General features: G+C 33.8%; 1 protein-coding gene across 3 annotated transcripts in view; it reads right to left on the reverse strand.

The window, feature by feature from the left end:
- CWC22 (CWC22 spliceosome associated protein homolog) overlaps positions 1 to 22,281 on the reverse strand; it is a 63,989-nt gene that overhangs the window by 17,414 nt on the left and 24,294 nt on the right. For all 3 annotated transcript variants that reach the window (XM_079132219.1, XM_079132221.1, XM_079132220.1), the window contains exons 6-13: positions 21,320 to 21,448; positions 10,897 to 11,065; positions 10,511 to 10,564; positions 7,964 to 8,099; positions 7,671 to 7,877; positions 7,517 to 7,579; positions 3,586 to 3,687; positions 2,185 to 2,266 (exon numbers count right to left, since the gene is read on the reverse strand). In XM_079132219.1, coding sequence (XP_078988345.1) covers positions 2,185 to 2,266; positions 3,586 to 3,687; positions 7,517 to 7,579; positions 7,671 to 7,877; positions 7,964 to 8,099; positions 10,511 to 10,564; positions 10,897 to 11,065; positions 21,320 to 21,448 — 942 coding nt within the window. The remainder of the gene's footprint in view (positions 1 to 2,184; positions 2,267 to 3,585; positions 3,688 to 7,516; positions 7,580 to 7,670; positions 7,878 to 7,963; positions 8,100 to 10,510; positions 10,565 to 10,896; positions 11,066 to 21,319; positions 21,449 to 22,281) is intronic.

Here is a 22,281-nt window from a genome sequence, read left to right on the forward strand (position 1 = left end):
AGCCAATTATGTAGTTTTATGTTTTGTGTTAAGTAAAAATGGATAATTTTAAGGAGTCACAACAATACCAGTCAACAAAAGATATTTAACAACTGAAATCTCCACCACATAGTCGTCAGAACTTAGTTTTATTCACAAGATTTCTGAAAGGGAATCGTGTGCATAAAATACCTTCACAGTCACATGTCTTGCTTGATGATTATAGTCTATTCCTGATTTCTAGCCTTGTAAACTATAACCATAAGACTTTTAGAAAAAGAAAAAAACCAAAAAAAACCCAAAACAAACAGTTGGGGGAAAAAGACACTAAAACAATCTAGAATCCAAACTCCCTCAGGATAACTACTGGTGATAAGTTACTGTATATCATTTCTATTCTACTTGCCTATTTTTTAGTTGAGATACTAGAGTTCTATATAGTTTGTGTATTTTTTCTCACGACTGTATCAAATGTGCCCACATTTATAATAATTAATTATTAACCTAATTTTCAATGCGGCATAAACTGTACATTTAGACTTTATCTCAGACTGATTTTCTCCATTTCTTTTTGTTCAGAACAATTCCACATATATTTCTCTATCAACATTCATTTCTTTAGGAAATATAATAATGAAACAGGGTCAAATGACAAGGATAGTCTACCCATCAATAACGTTTATGTCTATCTCACAAGTCATCAAAATTGAATATCATTGTTAATAGCACTTCCTTGTCTAGATATCTGATAACATTTTAACCATGTTTTATTATTTGATGACTCTCCTATCCAAGTTCTTTAAATACCGATGCATTAAAGTGTTTGTGTTTCTTCTATAACCTTTGTTATATACATTTTTCTTTTTTTTAAACTCAGCTTTTAGGAGCTAGGACTCTTAACGTGAGAGACAGTTGCTACTACAAGTAGGATTGACTAGGAATGATACCACTATGAAGTAGAAACTGTCCTGTTTCCTCATGCTTTAATATTTCATGTCTTTTTTGTGATCTGGAGATTACCAAGTTTAAGGTCAACAACAACAACCACCCAAAAAAAAAAAAAAGAAAAATATTTCTTTTAAATAGCTATTTAAAGAGTTCACCTGTAACTCCTCAAAGTAAATGTTGAAAGCTATATTTAAACAGTGAACCTGCTGCCCACATCTGATTACTATTAGATTTCTAAAGAACACAGAAATGAAAGGTCAAACTCTATTTAAGACTATTTACCTATAACAAAAAATTTCTTATCTTCTACTTTATTTTATTGGAAAATGATACTTTATAGTTTTTCATGTGAAAGGCAAAGAAATAGGTAGGAACACACCAAAATAATTTCTAACCCATGTTCTGCTGTTAAACATTTGAAAATGCATCTAAAGCCAAAAAGTTTTCAGACAGACTGAAAACAAGATGACTCCTACTTATGAATCATTATTACTATTACATCATACTAAATGGAAATATACAAAACCTACCAACAAAACAAAACTGAGAAAACATACTTCCTCCAGTGTAAAATGTAAATTCTGCCCACTAAATCAATAGGTTGATTTTGCATACGACCTGACAGATGCACTAGCATTTAACATTCTTATTTATTTATCTTCAAAACCACAATCACAGTCTTCAAAGGAAACAAGTTTTGTCTTCATGACATCACTGTAGTTCTTCCTTAATATTACTTCAAAGGATCCTTAAAACCTTCCCAAGTCTAATTCCTATTTCCATTTATATTCATTTCTACCTGCATCAATATTCCAAAGTCATCAAAACAGAGCTTCTCTGCTTAGAACCAGAATTGGAAACCAAACTAGAGAAAACAAAACAAAACAAAACAAAACAACACTAAGTTCCCATTACAAAATTAAATACTGTGTTAGTTTTTAACACAGTTGTTTTCAGGTTTTTATAAGTGATATTTAACTATAAGAAGTGACATAGTTTAAAAATTCTAATTATGTGACATAATTAGACCTTCCATGTAAATAAAGAGAATTCACTCTTAAAGGAAAGAGTCAAAAGTTACAGGTCCACAAACATGGGTGTAGGATAGAGGTTCTGAGAATGCTAAAATGTTCTCTAGTTTTCTGTTATCAGATTCTGAATAATCCCTGATCTCTTTGATCACCACCATCACCACCAACAGTAACAAAATTTTAATAAATTAATTAAAAAGGATAACCTGAGCAATCATTACCTTACCTCGACTGAATAGCAAGATATATTGTACGACGAAATGAGACTAGATTAATTTCTGTCTTGTCATGGATAGTCACTTTCTGTCCTGAAAGAAATTAAACACAACAATTGCAAAACTAGAAAAATAAATGAGAAGAAATAAAAATATATCTTGATATAATATTTTTCCATAAATCTACTTAGAGCCTTTCATAATAAAATAATAATTATAATAAAAATAACTATCTTTTCTATTGTGTAAGTTAGTATTTACTTAATTAAAGGTAATAATACTTCGAGTCTTTTGTCATATCATTTTGTTAGCTTGAAGTCCAGAACCAAGCCAGGAAAACTCTTGTTGTTTCTGAGTCACCTGTTCATTTAGATACTACAGAAGACTGCACTCATGCTGTTGCTTAGTAAAATATTTATAGTTATAAAATATATATATATATAAATAAATATAAATTTTGGTAATTTGGAAACCTCCAATGTACAGGGAGACATTCATTTTAAGAAAATGCTTTGCAATCCTGACAGGATGGATGGATGGATCCAATATAAATATGTGTATTTGTCAAAACTGTCCCCTATTTAATGCATGAAAATTTTCCTCATGCATATTTGTTGTTATTTGGACAGTCTTTTCATATGAAACAAAGAAACTTTAAGGTAAAATACAGTACATGAATAGTTAGATGATTTAAATAAAGAGAATGCTGGAAAAATTAAATCTATTTTTATAAAATGTTACTGAACAGCAATTACACTGCAAGACAGAACTAAAATGTTATACCCTAAAAGAAAAAGACAGTTTTAATATTTTCAAATAAGTAATGCCTGTAAATAAAGACCAGTTTACACATATGTTCTGATAAATATTAACAGATCTAACCAAAGTAAAGTTCCCACTTATTTTCCTATGAAATGATGTAATCAAAGATGAAGAGGAAGAACATCATGCCTGCTTCTGTACAAATATAGCTTTTGGCCTCCCCACTCTATTTTGCCAAAATGAATAGCAAATATCTAGTCATTCACATCTGTCACATTCTTGCCAGGGTTATATAAATCACATGCACTCCACATGAATATACCTTTTTTCTGGTTTATAATATCATCAAAGGCATAAAATGCAAAATTAAAATTATGCTAATGTTAAAAACATGAATTTCCTTTCAGAGCATGATTTCTCAATCTTGGCAATACTGGCATTTGAGAACGTATTATTAATACTTTGTAGTGAGGGGCAATCTTGTGACTTAAAACTTATTTAACAGTATTCCTAGTCTTCACTCACTAGATGCAGTAGCATCCCTCCCAACCCCCTCAACAGACTGAGAATTATTGTTTTAGAGTATTACATTAGAATTAATTTAATTTTAGAGTATTCTGCACTATTATTTAAGTATACTACACCTTTACCTTCCTCATCTTCTTCTCCTTCTTCCTCTTCTTCTTCCTCCTCTTCACTACTTTCAGCATCTTGGTCTGTGTTTGAATCACTATCTCCTTCATCAAGAATTTCTATAAGACCAATAAGGTTAAGGAAAAAAAAAAAAAAAAAAGTGAGCAAGTGATATACATATATCTCATTCTAAGAAAATAAGTCTAAGTTCACAGAAACCCATTAGTGTTTTAACAGTTTACCAGCCAACAAAGATGATCACATAAGCCTGTGTCAATGTCCTAGTGGTCAGAAAGCATTGCAACTGATTTGACTAGAGAGTATCACATGTATTATTCTTCTGCTATATTAAAAAGTGGCCACAAATCAAGGAAGAGATGGAAAAAAACAAAGAAAAATACAAGAAGGTTTTCAAATGTACAGCAACACTGAAAAAAATTAGGAATGGAAACTAGCATAAGGAAGTCAAAATATCTCATCACCAACAAAAGGATAGTTTTATGAAAAATGAAATGCTAGATATTTTATGAAAAATGAATGCTAGATATAGAAATCAAGAATTTAAGGTAAGAAAGTACTTGGAAAGAAAAGGTAGAGGAAATAATTGCATAATTTCCTGCTCACTTTTAATAAATGATGAGATCTTTATTAAAGTGTATAATTATTAAATTGAATATTACAATCATTCCAAAGATTTATGTGTAAAACTAAAACTGGAGTTTAAAAGCCTTTAAGAAAATGAGTAAGACAATCATTGTATTATAACTTCTTGTAATACAGCTCATATTTAAAACTGAATGAAAATTGTTTATAAGAGACTAAATCAATGTAAATAGTAAACAAATAACAAATACTAAAATTTATATTTCGCCTAACAGTGCTATTAGCCTGATTAAGATTTTACAAATAGAAATATTTCATTAAAATTAAATAGAAATATTTCATTAAAATTAAATATTTCTATTAAAATCAGAGAGCTTTTAATACAATTTTGGAGTCTACTCACATTTTTAGAAAAATTCTACTTTCTTTTTATTTAACTAAGCAATATAAACCAGAAACCACATATTTAATGTTAGCAGAGAACTCTACACCATCAGGAACAAATCACTTTACAAAAATGTGGAGGTGTCATTCAGCCCTTATCTAAGTTTCAAGAATATTTCTAACAAATGTCACTTTAAGAAATAATCTGAACTGTCTAGTTATTTATGCAACACAGCTCAGGCAGACTTTAAAAAGAAGAAACTATTTAATATTCAATAGTATGAAGACAGGCACTCCTGCTGTTTTCCCAAATGCTGTAAAATCTAAAACACAAGTACACCTGGGTCACTCTAAGGTGCTAATTACTAAAGCTGTGCTCACTTCCTGCTGTGGTCATTTTTTTTTATGCCAGCTCTAGAACATTTACAGAAGAATGAAGGTCAAATGAATTTTCTAATCATTGACATCATCCTCTTCTCTCTACTTCAGAATTTACTTTCTGAAATCACTTAAGCAATGGCAATTGGATTTCATTAAATGAATAAAGCAGTGTTTCAAGAATGGTCTGAGTCTCTAGGGGGTTGCTGAGACCTTTCAGGTGGTCTGGGAGGTCAAATATCCTCATACCAAGATATTACCTTCCCCTTCACTGTGCTGATACCTGCAAAGATGTTCAAAAGTACTATGTTTAAAACCGCTGTAAGCTAAGAGCAAATAAATCAAGGCACCAAACTATGCCAACCATCAATGCATTCTTTACAGACACACTTTGTAGTAGCGGGAAAAAAAAGCCTGTTTCATTTAAAAACATAATGTCTTTGATGAACAAGTAAAACATTAAATTTATTAAATCTCAGTCCTTGAGGATAGGTCTTTATCATTATTCAAGCAACAAAATATGAAGTTAATATATATAACACTTCTGTTAAAGCCAGATGCACAGTGGTAAATGTGATCTCGGATAAGCAAAGACGTGACTGCTTGAGTTGCAACATGAATTAGCTCCTTTCCTTTTTCCAGCTTTTCTTGAAAGAAATGGCCAACAATCTATAGTTGTTAGGTATTTGGCTATCATTTTCATAAATGTAAATAAAATGACACTGTTGCTTCAAGGAAAACAAGTAACAATATTTGTCACCATGATAAAATTCAAAATTTTAAGAGAAAATTTGATTTTTGGAAAACCTATATCCATCCCTCTGAGTTTGACCACTTCCCAATAATTGGAATTCTCCACTGAGGTAAACAGTAATATTAATGTGATTTCTTGATATTATATTAATTAATGTTAATTTGATTTTGATAATTTTAATGTGTTAACATTTAGAAGATGATCATAACTCAGTAAATCAATATTTTCCAAATGACCAATGCAACATGTTACAAAATCATTCCTGGCTTAGAGACCTGGCTTAGCAACATACCAATGGAATGTAATGTAACAGAGTATGAAAATTCATTGATACTATTTTAGATTCCTATTAGGCCAGATACTAAATTCGGCAAAACATACATAAAATATTCCATTATCTCACAGAATTACTCTTATGAAATAATTATTTTTATAAAAATATGTAACTTATGCTAACATGTACTAGTTTTGCTATTATTTTGAAAAGAATATTCTATTTTGAGGTTTAATTTCTAATAAAATAAATAATGGTAAATATAACATATAAAAGGAACCTCTTTGGAATCAATATTTTTCAATATTGCTAAGGGATATTGAGATCAAAGAATTTGAGAACTGCTGTAATAAATGAAAAGCACTAACTTTCTGAGCATTGGCCAACTGCCTAGACCCTAACAAAATAGAGAATTTCCAAGTTTAAAAAACAGAAAAATCAGAGTAGGTAAACAGTTACAGAAAACAAACATTTGGCACCTCTTAGGGAGACTATAGGAGAAGAAGTTCACAAAAAAAGAAGGCTCAATGGGTTATCTAGTACTCCATGTTTGGAAACTAATAACAGAAAAAGGAATCTGGCCAGTGCCAGTGAAAAGCTCTCAAGAAATTAGCATCTAAGTAGAGACCCGATTATTGGACCAGATTTTTAGGATACTGCATAGAAACGAAAGGCTATTTATACTTTCACCTTCCACTTTTAAGCATGACTATAGCATAGAATACAGGCAAAGAGAGAGTTCTATGTCTCTGCTCTCTCAAGAGCTTCCCAGAGCACTAAGTTCTTCTCATGTAAAACTCAGAACTGAAGGGAAATAAACCCATGAAACTATTATATAAGTAGGCCTGGATATAAGCTTTAGGAAAAAATAATAATGCAAATAAAAAAATAAAAACAGTAACACAGCTATCATTTTCTGAGTACTACTTCTGTGGTCACAAAATGCACACAAAAACATTTCATTTATCCTTCCACAAATGAGTAACATTTATGCTTCTGTCAAACAAGTAATTGGTTTCAGGTCATTTGGCTAGTAATGTCAAAGACAAAAAAACAACCCAAAATCTGTTCGGATTTAATGCTTACAATATACTAATGATATACAAATAACAATAATCATCAACTTATTAGGTACCAATCTCAGACTAATTTTATCAGAAGGACGTCAAACCTGCACTCAAGATGAGATAAAGTATAGTACTTATAAGAAAGTATACCAATTAACTGCATATCAAACTGATGAGTACAGACTATAATTGACAAAGAGGTTAAATAAAGGTCACTGGTAATCTATGAATATTTCTTAAGAGGGGTGAGACTTAAGAATTGATAAAGAGTGTAAGAAGAGACAAGGAAACAAATGATTCAGAATTAAGTAATAATATGAGCAAATAGTATAAAGAAAAATCAGTGAAGAGAATTGCTTCACAAGAGCAGAGATTTCATGGGATGAAGATCAGTGATCTATAAATATTTTTTCTACCAGAATTATATAACTACTTAAGTTTCTTCTATTATCTGAACTAAATAAATTATTTTATAAAATTTTACATACCCTTCTTAATAGCTCTATACTTGTCTTCATTTTCCATAAAATTAGGATCCATCTTGAAAACATCTTAAAAAAATAAATGAAAAGTTAAGTGTTTATTTTCTACATTTATATTTCTTGGGTGCCTTTCTTTCCATCCCCCAAACACCAGACTTACTAAGAACATCTTCTGGATTATAGTCATCTTCCAAAGGAAGCATATGGGTGAACTGATCATCTTCTTCAACCAAGTCAAGTCCATCCAGGATAATAGGATGATCCTTGAATCCATCCTTCCGTACGGCAAACATCACTTCAATCATATATTGAACTCTTTTGTCAATTTCAGATTCATGCAGAATGTTTCGAAGGCGTTCAAAGATAGCTAAATTTACACAGAAAGAACAATAATCAACAGTATACTTTAAAAAAAAAAATACAAGAATATACAAACCAAGAATATGCACTTACCATTGATGCCTCGTGGTGAAACTTGTGTTAATTTGAGGCCACATTCTTTGAGAAAACCAATGGCTACTTCAACACTATCATCGGTTGGTCTTTCCAGAAGCAAAGTGAGCATCTCTAAGCATAAAACCTCATGTGCCTTAAAGAGAATGCAGATGTATAGGAGAAAAAAATGCTTTCTCATATATTCACCAAGTATTAAAAATAATTTTAAAAAACAGGTAAATGCGTCTCAGCAATGATTATATTAAACATGACACAATTTTTCTATCACTTTATTTACCTTTTAGAAATTATAGATGACTGTTCCAAAATTTTAACTTATTATATTGAATACAACTATCTAACTATAGCAGAATATTCTTTCTAGACATTCTGTATATAAAATGCTATAAACTCAAACTGTAAGTGAAAAAAAATTAAATTTTTTTTTTCTTTGCTTTTGCAGGGCTGAGGATTGAACCCAGGGCCTTGTGCTTGAGAGGCAAGCACTCTGCCAACTGAGTTATATCCCCAGCCCTCATGTATTAATTTTTAATGAAATAATTTTTCATAATCAGCATTTATGAAACTGTATTTTTGTTATAATACCTTTCTCTAGGACCAGAACTCTTTTTATTAATTTCTCAATACATTCAATGAATAACTGTTAAATAGTAAATAGTTCTCAAGTTACATGAATACTAATTTTACCACAAATTATCTTAATGATTTCTGGTACACACAATAACCATTTTGAATACTCCCTTGTTTTAAATTACACTATTACATGGGCCATGTTCAAAAATTAATATTTGTAAATAATGTGAGGAAGAGTATAAAATTCTGAGAATTTTGCTATGAAAGAAAATGAACCAGAATGAATGTCTGAAATGCCATCTATATGCATTTATAAGTCAGACACTTTTTTGAGATGGGGAAGGAATAAGACTAAGTCTCAGCTCAGAAGAATATCCTCTTCACACTGTGCACAACATCAAAAATACATCTGGCTTTGTCGGGGAAGGGAAGGAGCAGGGTCAAACAATGTCACATCAATGATAAGAAAATATTACCCTGAGTCTAGGTGGGAAGATGCAAAATACTTAATGCTCTAAATATTTTGAATTCTGTGGCAATGCCAAAAATTCCAATGTAAGTGTAGTACACATTCAAAAACAGAAGCACATTTCTGCAGTTATAGATACATAAAATTAAGTTTCCATAGTTTTAAAAAGCAAGTTATCATGTAACAATATAACAAGCAATTAGGTTAACATCTAAAAGATTTCAAAGAATGAACAGTGGTAGGTAAGAAATAATGTTAGAGAAATAAAATTAACCATGGGCACTATTCACAACAGCCAATGTATGGAATCAGTATAGGTAACCATTGACAAATAAAAGGACCAAGAAAATATGACAGATATACAAAATGGAATATTATTCAGTCATATGGGAGAATAAAATCCTGTCATTTGTAAGACAATGTGGATGGAAATACAGGACATCATGTTAAATAAAATAAGGCAGATACAGGAAGACAAGCATTGTATATTTTCACTCACACGTGGAAACTGGAGGAAAAAAAAAAGATCTGAAAGTAGAAGAGAGACTATTAATGACCAGGAATGGGTAACAGGAGGCTAGAGGAGAGGGTGGAAATGATCAATATACATGTATGGAAATGCCATCATGAAGTCCTTTAATTTGTACAATTAGTGTGTCAATGATTATAATAAGAAATCTTAAATGAAAATAAAAAAAGAGAAAAAGCGTGACTTCAAAATTCTTCATCTTCTACAAAGTAAAAGAATATAGATATGAGGGAAACCTTTGTGTATGAACAAGAACAATTTTACCATTTTTCAAGGATAAAAAGAAGCTAAACTGAAGCTATCAAATAGTGGATAAAAACAAAATGAACACTGAAACTGAAAAACAAAATAAAATTATTTGTATTTAAACAGGTTAAAATTATTTGATCTATCTTTTATTAACTATGTTTTAAAAATACTTATGTATTTATAGGGAATAGAGATTTTACAGAATATTTGATATTTATTAGGTGCTCATTAACAGCAGGTACAGAGAGAGAAGAAAATAAAATGATTTGCATTTCAAAACATTAAAATTATTTATTCTCCTATATTTTATAAACTAACTAAAAATATATGACTACATCTATGTAGCTGCTGCAGGGTATAAAGTTTTCTGTAGAGTTTCAGACATTTATTAGGTTTTCATGAACACCAGGCACAAAGAAAGAGGAGGAAGACAACTTTATTGCTTTAGAAAAGGACTAAATTAATTCTTTTAAAAAGTAATTTGCAGTCAAATAAACATGTATAGTATTAAGTGAGATCAATTTGACAAAATAGTTAAAAGTATTCCGATTCCTTTTTATATTAAAGAATATTAGATGCATTTATTGAAGTTTTGAAATTAAAATATCATCCAAGATATTTATCTGAAGGACTATAAATCAAAACAAAAACAGATGTATCACTGGCATCAAGACTATGGTCTAATGCCACTAAAAATGAACATGTTTTGAAGATAATTACTTACCACATTTTGGTTAATAAGATGTGCCACAAATTTTGAAGCAGTCAGACAAAGTTGCTGAAAAGTGAAAATAGGCACAAAATTAATCCATAAAACCCAAATTTTCATTTATCTATAAATTCTAGTAAAGACACTCAAGATATGTAACACACAAGGATAATTTTTATATGAAAGTAATATATGTGAAACACTGCCACTACTAGCATAAGTCATTGTTTTGGTGATTCATAATTAGTGGTCAGGAATATTTACTAGAACCAAAAAAGTTCTCATGAAATATGATCTTTAAAAAGCACTCCTATGCAGAAATTGGCATTCTTTACTTTTGTTGATACTAGTTTATTGGCCTACCCTATGTGACAGTCTACTTAAACGTCATTCATATATACCTTATCATTTCTTCTATAGCCTTTTCGAAAATTAAGAATTAACCTCTTGAGGATTAATTCTCCAATTTGTGGAAATTTTGAGTTGATTATTGCCACCAATGCTGCATAAACATGGGTAAAGATTGGAGAAGCGCTCTGGGCTTGCAAAACAGATCTGGATAGCAGTCCTCTGTTTAAAAGAGAATAAAAATGAGTAATGAAAAAAATCAATTAATTAGGAAACAAATATTTAACATTCAGTAATATTGTTCTTTTGTAAATAATCCTAAAAGCTAAATCCTAAAAGTTAAATCACTGCTTTACCTAGAAAATGAGTCTAATTAATAAATAGAAAATGCCTTTGAGAAAACAAAACTTGAATTTGTATTCTTATGAGATTTTACTGCAACTTTTCTCAAAAATTCCTTTCTAAATATAATTCCTCTTTTCCTGCATTTGTTATATATATAAATCATCAATTTGAGAATTATAATGTTAAAAAAAATTTAACATTTTCAAAAAAGTGAGGATAAAAAAAAATCTGTGTAAAAAGTACAAAGTTTATGTAATACAAAGTTTTCAATGTGGGTTCCTAATTTATGCAAAATGATTCTGTGATTAAAAACAAATTTGGGTTGTTTACAATTCTAAGTCTAATTTAGTGGAATAAAAATGAAGATTTGGTATACTGCTATCAAAGATAAAGACACAATAAATGCACTGCAAGATTAATTCTAAAACAATGACAGTATAATAAAAGCTACCTGCATGAAACTCATTCTGAAATGGGCATGTTTTTATGTGCATTTGAGGAAGAATGGAAAAGATACAAAGTGGGCTAACTGAAATTATTTTTAGTACAATAAAGACAAATAATTATGCCAAAAGTTAGGGGAAAAACTGTCTTACTTGTTAGCAGGTTTATATATCACAACTGAATCAATATGATAGGGCTGGGATTGTAGCTCACTGGTAGAGAGCTTGCCTAGCATGTGTGAAGCACTGGGTTCAATTCTCAGAACCTCATATAAATAGAAAAAGGGCCCTTGACAACTAAAAAAAATGTTAAAAAAATAAAAATAAAAAACCCAGCTTGCAAATCTACAAAGATCTTAAGCAATCCATATAACTTAAGTCTGCTTATTTTCTAAGATGGGAAGAGCTCCACCAAAATGTGTTAGAATAAATACATTTAGTAAAGTTGAAGGACACAAAACCAACATATAAAACCTTTCAGCATTTCTATATGTTAACAATGAACTATTCAAAAAGAAATTAAGAAAACAATCCCAAATATAATAGCTACCAAAAAAAAAAAATCCTAGGAATAAATTTAACCAAGGAAGTGAAATATCTTTACTGAACCTACACTACATATCACTGCTGAAAGCAATGGAAGATAAAATAAATTGAAAAATAGTCCATGTTCATGAATTGAAAGAATCAATGTTGTGAAGTGCTTCCACTTCCCAAAGCAACCTATAAATTTAATGCAACTCCTATCAAAATTCCAATGACATTTTTCACAGAAATAGAAAAAAGAAATCTAAACATTCATATGGAACCACAGAAGACTTCAAGTAGCCAGAAATCTTTAGCAAAACAACAAAGACAGAGATGTCACTACCCAATAATAAAAAGTACTACAAAGCTATAGTATAATCAGAATAGCATGGTACTGGAATAAACAGACACACAGATCACAGAACAGTGAGCTCTGAACAACACACATTTACAGTCAAAGAATTTTTGACAAAGGTGCCAAAATGCATGATAAGGAAAAGATGATCTCTTGGTAGATGAAGCCAGTAAAACTAAATATTTAAATGCAGAAGTATAAAAATAGATCCAAGTCTTAAAAAATATTAAAGAAAAACCAACTCAAAATGACGTAAAGACTTAAGTATAAGACCAAAATTGGTAATACTCCTGGGGAAAAGCTCCATGGCACTACTCTGGGTGATGACTTTTCCTGATAAGACCTCCAAAGCTCAGGTAAGGAAAGCAAAAATAGACAAATAAAACTGCATCAATCTGAACCTTCTCCACAGCAAGGAAAATAATCAACAAAGTCAAGAGACAGCCTACAGAATGTGGGAATATATCTGAAAACCATACAACTGATCAGGGACTAATATCCAAAATATATAAGGAAATCAAATTAATCATAAGAAAGCATACAACTCAATTTTAAAAATGGACAAAGGACCTAAAGAGACACTCTCAAGAGAAAACATACAAATGGCCAAAAGATAAATGACAAGTGCTCTACAACACCTATCATCAGAGAAATGAAAATTAAGAATACAATGAGGTATCACCTGATATCTACTGGAATGGCTGTTCTAAGAAAGACAAAAGGTAAGTGTTGCCAAGGATGTAGAGAAGAGAGAACTCTTGTACATTGTTAACAGGAATGTAAATTAGGTCTAACCACAAAAATGTATGGAGGTTCTCCCAAAAAATTAAAAAGAGAGAGGTTTTCAAGATGGCAGCCTAGAGGGTGGCTGCATTTCATGTTGCTCCAGGACTCAGGATTCAAAAGAGGAGATACTGAGACACTTGGGACCAACTCAAAGCAGTCACCCGTTGGGATGGGACAGTGGTCCCGGAACGCAGGAAACATTGTGAAGTAGAGCTGCCGGCGAGACACCCCTGCCCCCGCTGGAGCAGTGAACGCTGACAACTGGGAGCGCCGTAAAGGAGGCCGCTCGGCACAGCGCTGGGACTCGGAGCAACCACTGGGGCTCCAGCGGCTGCCCAGGGGAGGAGTGGCGAGGAGAGCTGTGTGGACTCAGAACACCGGGGCCTGCCCTGAGGAGTAGGAGGAGGAACGTGGCCGCTTGGATTCGGAGTGACTGCACCAGATCTACAGGCGGTGGCCAGAGGAGGAGCAGCGCGGCGAGCTGTCTGGAATCAGACCACTTCTGAACCCCGGGGCCTGCCTGGAGGAGTAGGAGGAGGAGGAGGAGAAGCGCGGCGGGTCGTTTGGACTCACAGTGACTGCATTAGCACTCCAGGCGGCTGCTCAGAGGAGAAGGCGAGTGGTGAGTTGTTTGGACTTAAAGTGACAGCTCCTGAACACAGGGGGGCTGCCTGGAGGAGAAGCGTGGTGGGTCGCTTGGTCTTGAGTGGCCGCACCAGAGCTCCGGGTGGTTGCCCAGAGGACCCATGCAGCGGGTCACGTGGATTCAGAGCCACTCAGAGCGACTGCTCCTGAACACCCGGGGGTTATCTGGAGAAGGAGGAGGAATGGGGAGGGTCACTTCGACTCGGAGTGATTGATTGCACAGGGCTACAGGTGGATGGTGGGAGGTGGAGGTACGCAGTGAGTTTCTTGGACTCCTAGGGACCGCACCGGAATACTGGGTGGCTGTATGGAGGAAGAGGTGTGTGGCGGGTCTCTGGGACTCAGAGCGATTGTACGGGGCCCCAGGTGGCTGCTCAGAGGAGGGGCTGCATAGCCAGGCGATTAGGTGCAGAGCAGGGTACCAGGATCTAGGAGGCTTCTGGGTGGAAGAGCCGCACAGAGACAGGTTTAGGGCGGAGCGAAGGTTCCAGGTCTGCGGGCAGATTCTCTGTGGAGGGGCAGCCTAAGGAGATTCATCTGCGAAGGGTGAGGCTCCCAGGCCCAGGAGGTAGGGCCGGGCCCCTGGGAACTTTGCAGAGGAAGGCAGCCCAGCCCAGGCGGTAGCTGTAAATTGAGGGGAACCTCTAGGAGGGGAACTGACCAGCGAGACCTCCCCACCAGGTGAGTCTTCCCTGCCGGGTGAGGTTTCCCCACAAGGACGGTAAAACCAGAGACTCAGGCCCAAACAGGCCTTGCCTCAGCCCGCAGCCTAGGTCCCCTTTGGATGACCATTGGTCAACAAGTGGAGGCACCTCTGCCCACTAGCAGGGATTACACCCCACCTGAAGGCCACCACTCCTAGAGAGGCAGCTTCCTTGTGGAGCACCGCATTATTAACTTCCTCCAAGACTTCAGCCTACTGAAGGCTAAGGGGGTATATATATAAAAATCTTCAGGGACATTGTAAGTCAAGAGAGGAAATCTGCAATATCTCAGCGGTCCACTGATACCTGAACAATATGAGAAAACAAGGAAAGAAAATGCTGCAAACAAATCTAGATGTTATATCAATAAAACCCAATGACAGCATGGCAGAAGAAATGACAGAAAAGGAGTTCAGAATGTACATAATTAAAATGATCAGAGAAGCAAACGATGAGATGAAAGAGCAAATGCATGCACTGAATGATGAGATGAAAGAGCAAATGCAAGCAGTGAATGATCGCACCAATCGACAATTAAAAGAGCAAATACAGGAAGCAAAAGATTATTTCAATAAAGAGTTAGAGATATTGAAAAAAAACCAAACAGAAATCCTTGACATGAAGGAAACAATAAACCAAATTAAGAACTCTATAGAAAGCATATCCAATAGGACAGAACAACTAGAAGACAGAACCTCAGACATTGAAGACAAAATATTTAACCTTGAAAACAAAGTTGAACAAACAGAGAAGATGGTAAGAAATCATGAACAGAATCTACAAGAACTATGGGATATCATGAAAAGGCCAAATGTAAGAATTATTGGGATTGAGGAAGGCCTAGAGAAACAAGCCAAAGGACTGAACAATTTATTCAATGAAATAATATCAGAAAATTTCCCAAATCTGAAGAATGAAATGGAAAATCAAGTTCAAGAGGCTTACAGGACTCCAAATACACAAAATTACAACAGATCCACACCAAGGCACATTATAATGAAAATACCTAACATACAAAATAAAGACAGAATTTTAAAGACTGTGAGAGAAAAGAACCAAATTACATTCAGGGGGAAACCAATACGGATATCAGCAGATTTTTCAGTCCAGATCCTAAAAACTAGAAGGGCCTGAAACAACATTTACCAAGCCCTGAAAGAAAATGGATGCCAACCAAGAATCTTATACCCAGCAAAACTTACCTTCAAATTTGACGATGAAATAAAATCCTTCCATGATAAACAAAAGCTAAAAGAATTTACAAAAAGAAAGCCAGCATTACAGAACATTCTCAGCAAAATATTCCATGAGGAAGAGATGAAAAACAAAGAAGCAAATCAGCAAAGGGAGGAATTATCCTAAAGGAATTGTCAAATAAAGGAGGAAACAAGTTGTGTCAAACAAATAAATAAAATTTAAAAAATGAATCAAATGACCGGGAAACCAAATCATATCTCTATAATAACCCTGAATGTTAAAGGCCTGAATTCATCAATCAAAAGACATAGACTGGCAGATTGGATTAAAAAGAAAGATCCAACAATATGTTGCCTGCAAGAGACTCACCTCATAGAAAAAGATACCCATAGACTAAAGGTGAAAGGATGGGGAAAAACATACCACGCACATGGACTCAGCAAAAAAGTTGGAGTATCCATCCTCATTTCTGATAATGTGGACTTCAAGCCAAAGTTAGTCAGAAGGGATAAAGAAGGTCATTTCATACTGCTTAAGGCAAGCATAAATTAGCAAGATATAACAATCATAAACATCTATGCCCCAAACAGTGGCTCATCCATGTATGTGAAACAAATCCTTCTCAATTTCAGAAACCAAATAGACCATAACACAATAATACTAGGTGATTTTAACACGCCTCTCTCACCACTGGACAGATCTTCCAGACAAAAATTGAACAAAGAAACCATAGATCTCAATAACACAATCAATAATTTAGACTTAACGGACATTTATAGAATATACCATCCAACTAAGAGCGAATACACTTTCTTCTCAGCAGCACATGGATCCTTCTCTAAAATAGACCATATATTATGCCACAAAGCTAATGTTAGCAAATACAAGAAGATAGCGACACTACCATGTATTCTATCAGATCATAATGGATTGAAGTTAGAAATAAATGAAACAGTAAAACACAGAAACTATTCCAACATCTGGAGATTAAACAATATGCTATTATATGATGAATGGATAACAGAAGATATTAGGAAGGAAATTAAAAAATTCTTAGAGGTAAATGAGAACAAAGAAACATCATATCAAAATCTCTGGGACACTATGAAAGCAGTACTTAGAGGGAAATTTATTTCATGGAGCGCATTTAATAAAAGAAGTAAAACTCAACAAATAAACGACCTAACAGTACAGCTCAAAGCCCTAGAAAAAGAAGAACAGACCAGCACCAAAAGTAGTAGAAGATAGGAAATAGTTAAACTCAGAGCTGAAATCAATGAAATTGAAACAAAAGAAACAATACAAAAAATTGACAAAATAAATAGTTGGTTCTTCGAAAAAATAAACAGAATTGATAAACCTTTAGTCACACTAACAAAGAGAAGACGAGAGAAAACCCAAATCACTAAAATTCGGAATGAACAAGGAAATATCACAACAGACAGGATTGAAATACGAAACATAATTAGAAGCTATTTTGAAAATCTATACTCCAACAAAACAGAAAATTTTGAAGACATCAACAGGTTTCTAGAGACATATGAATTTCCTAAACTGAACGAGGAGGACATACACAATTTAAATAGACCAATTTCAAGTACTGAAATAGAAGAAGTCATCAAAAGCCTACCAACAAAGAAAAGTCCAGGACCAAATGGGTTCTCAGCCGAGTTCTACAAAACCTTTAAAGAAGAGCTCATTCCAATACTTCTCAAAGTATTCCATAAAATAGAAGAGGAGGGAACCCTCCCAAACTCATTCTATGAAGCCAATATCACACTGATACCTAAACCAGACAGAGACTCATCAAGGAAAGAAAATTTCAGACCAATATCCTTAATGAACATCGACGCAAAAATTCTCAACAAAATTTTAGCAAATCACATACAAAAACATATTAAAAAGATAGTGCACCATGATCAAGGGGGTTTCATCCCAGGGATGCAAGGTTGGTTCAACATCAGGAAATCAATAAACGTAATTCACCATATTAATAGACTTAAAGTCAAGAATCACATGATTATTTCAATAGATGCAGAAAAAGCATTTGATAAAATACAGCACCCCTTCATGCTCAAAACACTAGAAAAAAGAGGGATAGTGGGAACATTCCTTCACATTGTAAAGGCCATTTATGCTAAGCCCATGGCTAATATCATTCTAAATGGTGAAAAACTGAAAGCATTCCCCCTAAAAACTGGAACAAGGCAGGGATGCCCTCTTTCACCACTTCTATTCAACATCGTTCTTGAGACTCTGGCCAGAGCAATTAGACAAACCAAAGAAATTAAAGGGATACGAATTGGAAAAGAAGAACTCAAACTATCCCTGTTCGCTGATGACATGATTATATATTTAAAGGAACCTGGAAATTCCACCAGAAAACTCTTAGAACTCATAAGCGAATTCAGTAAAGTAGCAGGTTACAAGATCAATGCCCATAAATCCAACGCATTTTTATACATAAGTGATGAATCTTCAGAAAGAGAAATTAGGAAAACTACCCCATTCACAATAGCCTTGAAAAAAATAAAATACTTGGGAATCAATCTCACAAAAGAGGTGAAAGACCTCTACAATGAGAACTATACAACACTAAAGAAAGAAATTAAAGAACACCTTAGAAGATGGAAAGATCTTCCATGTTCTTGGATAGGAAGAATTAATATTGTCAAAATGGCCATACTACCTAAAGTGCTATACAAATTCAATGCAATTCCAATTAAAATCCCAATTGTGTACCTTACAGAAATAGAGCAAGCAATTATGAAATTCATCTGGAAGAATAAGAAACCCAGAATAGCTAAAACAATCCTTAGCAGGAAGAGTGAAACAGGGGGTATTGCAATACCAGATCTTCAACTCTACTACAAAGCAATAGTAACAAAAACGGCATGGTATTGGTACCAAAATAGAAAGGTAGATCAATGGTACAGAATAGAGGACACGGACACAAACCCAAATAAATACAATTTTCTCATTCTAGACAAAGGTGCCAAAAATATGCAATGGAGAAAAGATAGCCTCTTCAACAAATGGTGCTGGGAGAATTGGAAATCCATATGCAACAGAATGAAACTAAACCCATATCTCTCGCCCTGCACGAAACTAATCTTAAAATGGATTAAGGACCTCAGAATCAAACCAGAGACCCTGCAGATTATAGAAGAAAAAGTAGGTCCAAATATTCACCTTGTTGGTCTAGGATCAGACTTCCTTAACAGGACTCCCATAGCACAAGAAATAAAAGCTAGAATCAACCACTGGGATAGATTCAAACTAAAAAGCTTTCTCTCAGCAAAGGAAACTATCAGCAATGCGAAGAAAGAGCCTACAGAGTGGGAGAATATCTTTGCCAATCATACTACAGATAGAGCACTAATCTCCAGAATCTATAAAGAACTCAAAAAACTCTCCTCCAAGAATACAAATAATCCAGTCGACAAATGGGCTAAGGAAATGAATAGAGACTTCACAGAAGATCTACAAGCAATCAACAAATATATGGAAAAATTTTCAACATCTCTAGTAATAAGAGAAATGCAAATCAAAACCACCCTAAGATTCCATCTCACCCCAATTAGAATGGCGATTATCAAGAATACGAGCAACAGCAGGTGTTGGCGAGGATGTGGGGAGAAAGGTACACTCATACATTGCTGGTGGGGCTGCAAATTAGTGCAGCCACTCTGTAAAGCAGTGTGGAGATTCCTTAGAAAACTTAGAATGGACCCTCCATTTGACCCAGCTATCCCACTCCTTGGCCTATACCCAAAGGACTTAAAATCAGCATACTACAGAGATACAGCCACATCAATGTTCATAGCTGCTCAATTCACAATAGCCAGACTGTGGAACCAACCTAGATGCCCTTCAATTGATGAGTGGATAAAGAAACTGTGGTATATATATACAATGGAATATTACTCAGCCATAAAGAATGATAAAATTATGGCATTTGCAGGCAAATGGATGAAATTGGAGAATATCATGCTAAGTGAGATAAGCCAATCTCGAAAAGCCAAAGGACGAATGATATCGCTAATAAGTGGAGGATGACACATAATGGGTGGGAGGGAAGGGTTAGTGTTAGGGTTAGAGTTAGAGTTAGGGAGGGGGGCAAGTATGGAGGAAGGAAGTACTGTATAGAGGGTAAAGAGGGGTGGGAGGGGTGGGGGGAAGGGAAAAAATAACAATGAATCAAACATTACTCTATGTAAATTTATGATTACACAAATGGTATGCCTTTATGCCATGTACAAACAGAGAAACAACATGTATCCCATTTGTTTCCAAAAAAAAAATAAAAATTAAAAAGAGAACTACCATATGATTCAGCATACCCCACTACAAAGGATATGAAAATTCTATCAAAGACACATCTGTACTCCCACATTCGTGGCAGCATTATTTACAATATCCGAGATGTCTATTGATGAATACACAAGGAAAGGTGGTGTGTGTATACACACACACACACGCACACACACACACACACAATATTAAAAAGAAAGAAATCCTGTCATTTGAAAACATGGATGAATCTAGAGGAAATTATGAAAAGAAAAAGAAGTCAGGCACAGAAGGACAAATATCATATGAGCTCACTTATATGTGGAATCTAAAAAAGTGACATTCATAGAAACAGAATAAAATGATGGTTTCCAGAGACTACCGGCAGAAGGATCAAGGAGATGAACATATACAAAATTTTGATCAGACAGAAGGCATAAGTTCAAGAGACCTATTATATATTAAGGTGACTATAGTTAATAACTACATATATATTATAAAATTGCAAATTACTAATAGTAGATTTTAGATATCCTAACCACAAAATAAGTAACTAACAAATGTTAAATAGGCTGATTTAGCCATTCTACAACGTATATATGTATACATTAAAACATTGCTAGTCATGACAAATACATACCATTTCTACCTGTTGACTAAAAAAAAAAAATTAAACTGGTTTGATGTAGTATGTCATAATATTCAATATTCCTAATGGATTTAAATTATTGGAGACATTGAGTAAACAAATATTTGTGCAGAAATCACGTGATGTAAAAGCTCCTTACCAGTGAGGAACAAGTTATTTTTTAGCAGCCTACAGTTTTATTTTTTTTGGGGGGGGGGGGGGGGGGTACTGGGGATTGAACCCAGAGGTGCTTAACAATTGAGCCACATCCTCAGCCCTTTTTATTTTATTTTATTTTTTTATTTTAAGACAAGAGTCTCATTAAATTGCTGAGGCTGGTCTTGAACTTGCAATTCTCCTCCCTAGCCTCTTGAGCCACTGGGATTGTTGGCATTCACCACCATCCATGTTCAGCAAGAACTGTTATTTTAATTAAATATTTTCAATTACCTTTAAAATGAGTTGGCATAATGCATGAATGATTATTACTCATACAGATATGTTCTTTTGAAAAATTACTATGAAATACTACAAATAAAATGACTAACTTACCTTCCTCTAACTATATTTTCCTGAAGAAGCTCTTGAATAATAATACTTATATTGGAAATGTTGACTTTGTTGATAAGACCATTGATTGACTTCTTTAGGGCCTCCCAGCTCATCCTCTGATATGCTAAGCTAAAAAAAAATTTTAATAAAAATTAAAACTTTGCCAAAAACTATAATAGCAGCAGGCTATAATAAAAACAAGTTACTTAGCATTCCTTTATTTTTAACACTATTTTCACAAAACAAGTCTAAAGTATAGTAAGATATATGATGCTCATAGGAATAAACAGATTATATTAAATCATATTTGCTTTATTATACATATAATAGTATAAACCATACACAGTAAGATTATGTAAAAATATGTAAGGATATTTTGTTCTTATGTCCATTTATGTTGTGACTTAAACTATTTTTTAGTTACATTTGATACATGCTTTTTTTTTTTATTATATTGCTTCACATAAACTCATCTTTTGTGGAAACCTTTAAAAATAAATGCAACTTAAAAAAATTTGAAACCACGATAAGAACCCAGGGACCACAAAAAGGAAATTTTAGTATGATTCTTCCCATAAAAGCACGAGACAACAAAATTACATGTTTTAATTTAAAGAAATGGTAATAACTACTGTAAAAGGGAAAGTCACATGGAACAGAGGCTGAAACACTATTCTAAGGATGTTAAAGACCACATCTGTTGAGGCAGTAGTCCTACAGCTATACCAGCTGAACGGTGCATGGCTATAGACTTTCAGTCAATTATTTAGCCTCAAGGATTTCTTTAGATTGAACTAAATTTATAATGTCTTAACTTTTAAAACTAAAAATTCTACAGATTTTATAACTATTTTTCTGGAATTTGATTCTAGCTACAGAAAGTCTTAACCTTTTTCCTTCCACACAGCTCTCTGGAAGTCTTGTGAAGTCAATAGGTTTCTAGAAATACAGAATTACAAATA

Source organism: Sciurus vulgaris (assembly GCF_902686455.1).
Source record: "Sciurus vulgaris genome assembly, chromosome: 3".
Classification (NCBI taxonomy): Eukaryota; Metazoa; Chordata; class Mammalia; order Rodentia; family Sciuridae; genus Sciurus; species Sciurus vulgaris.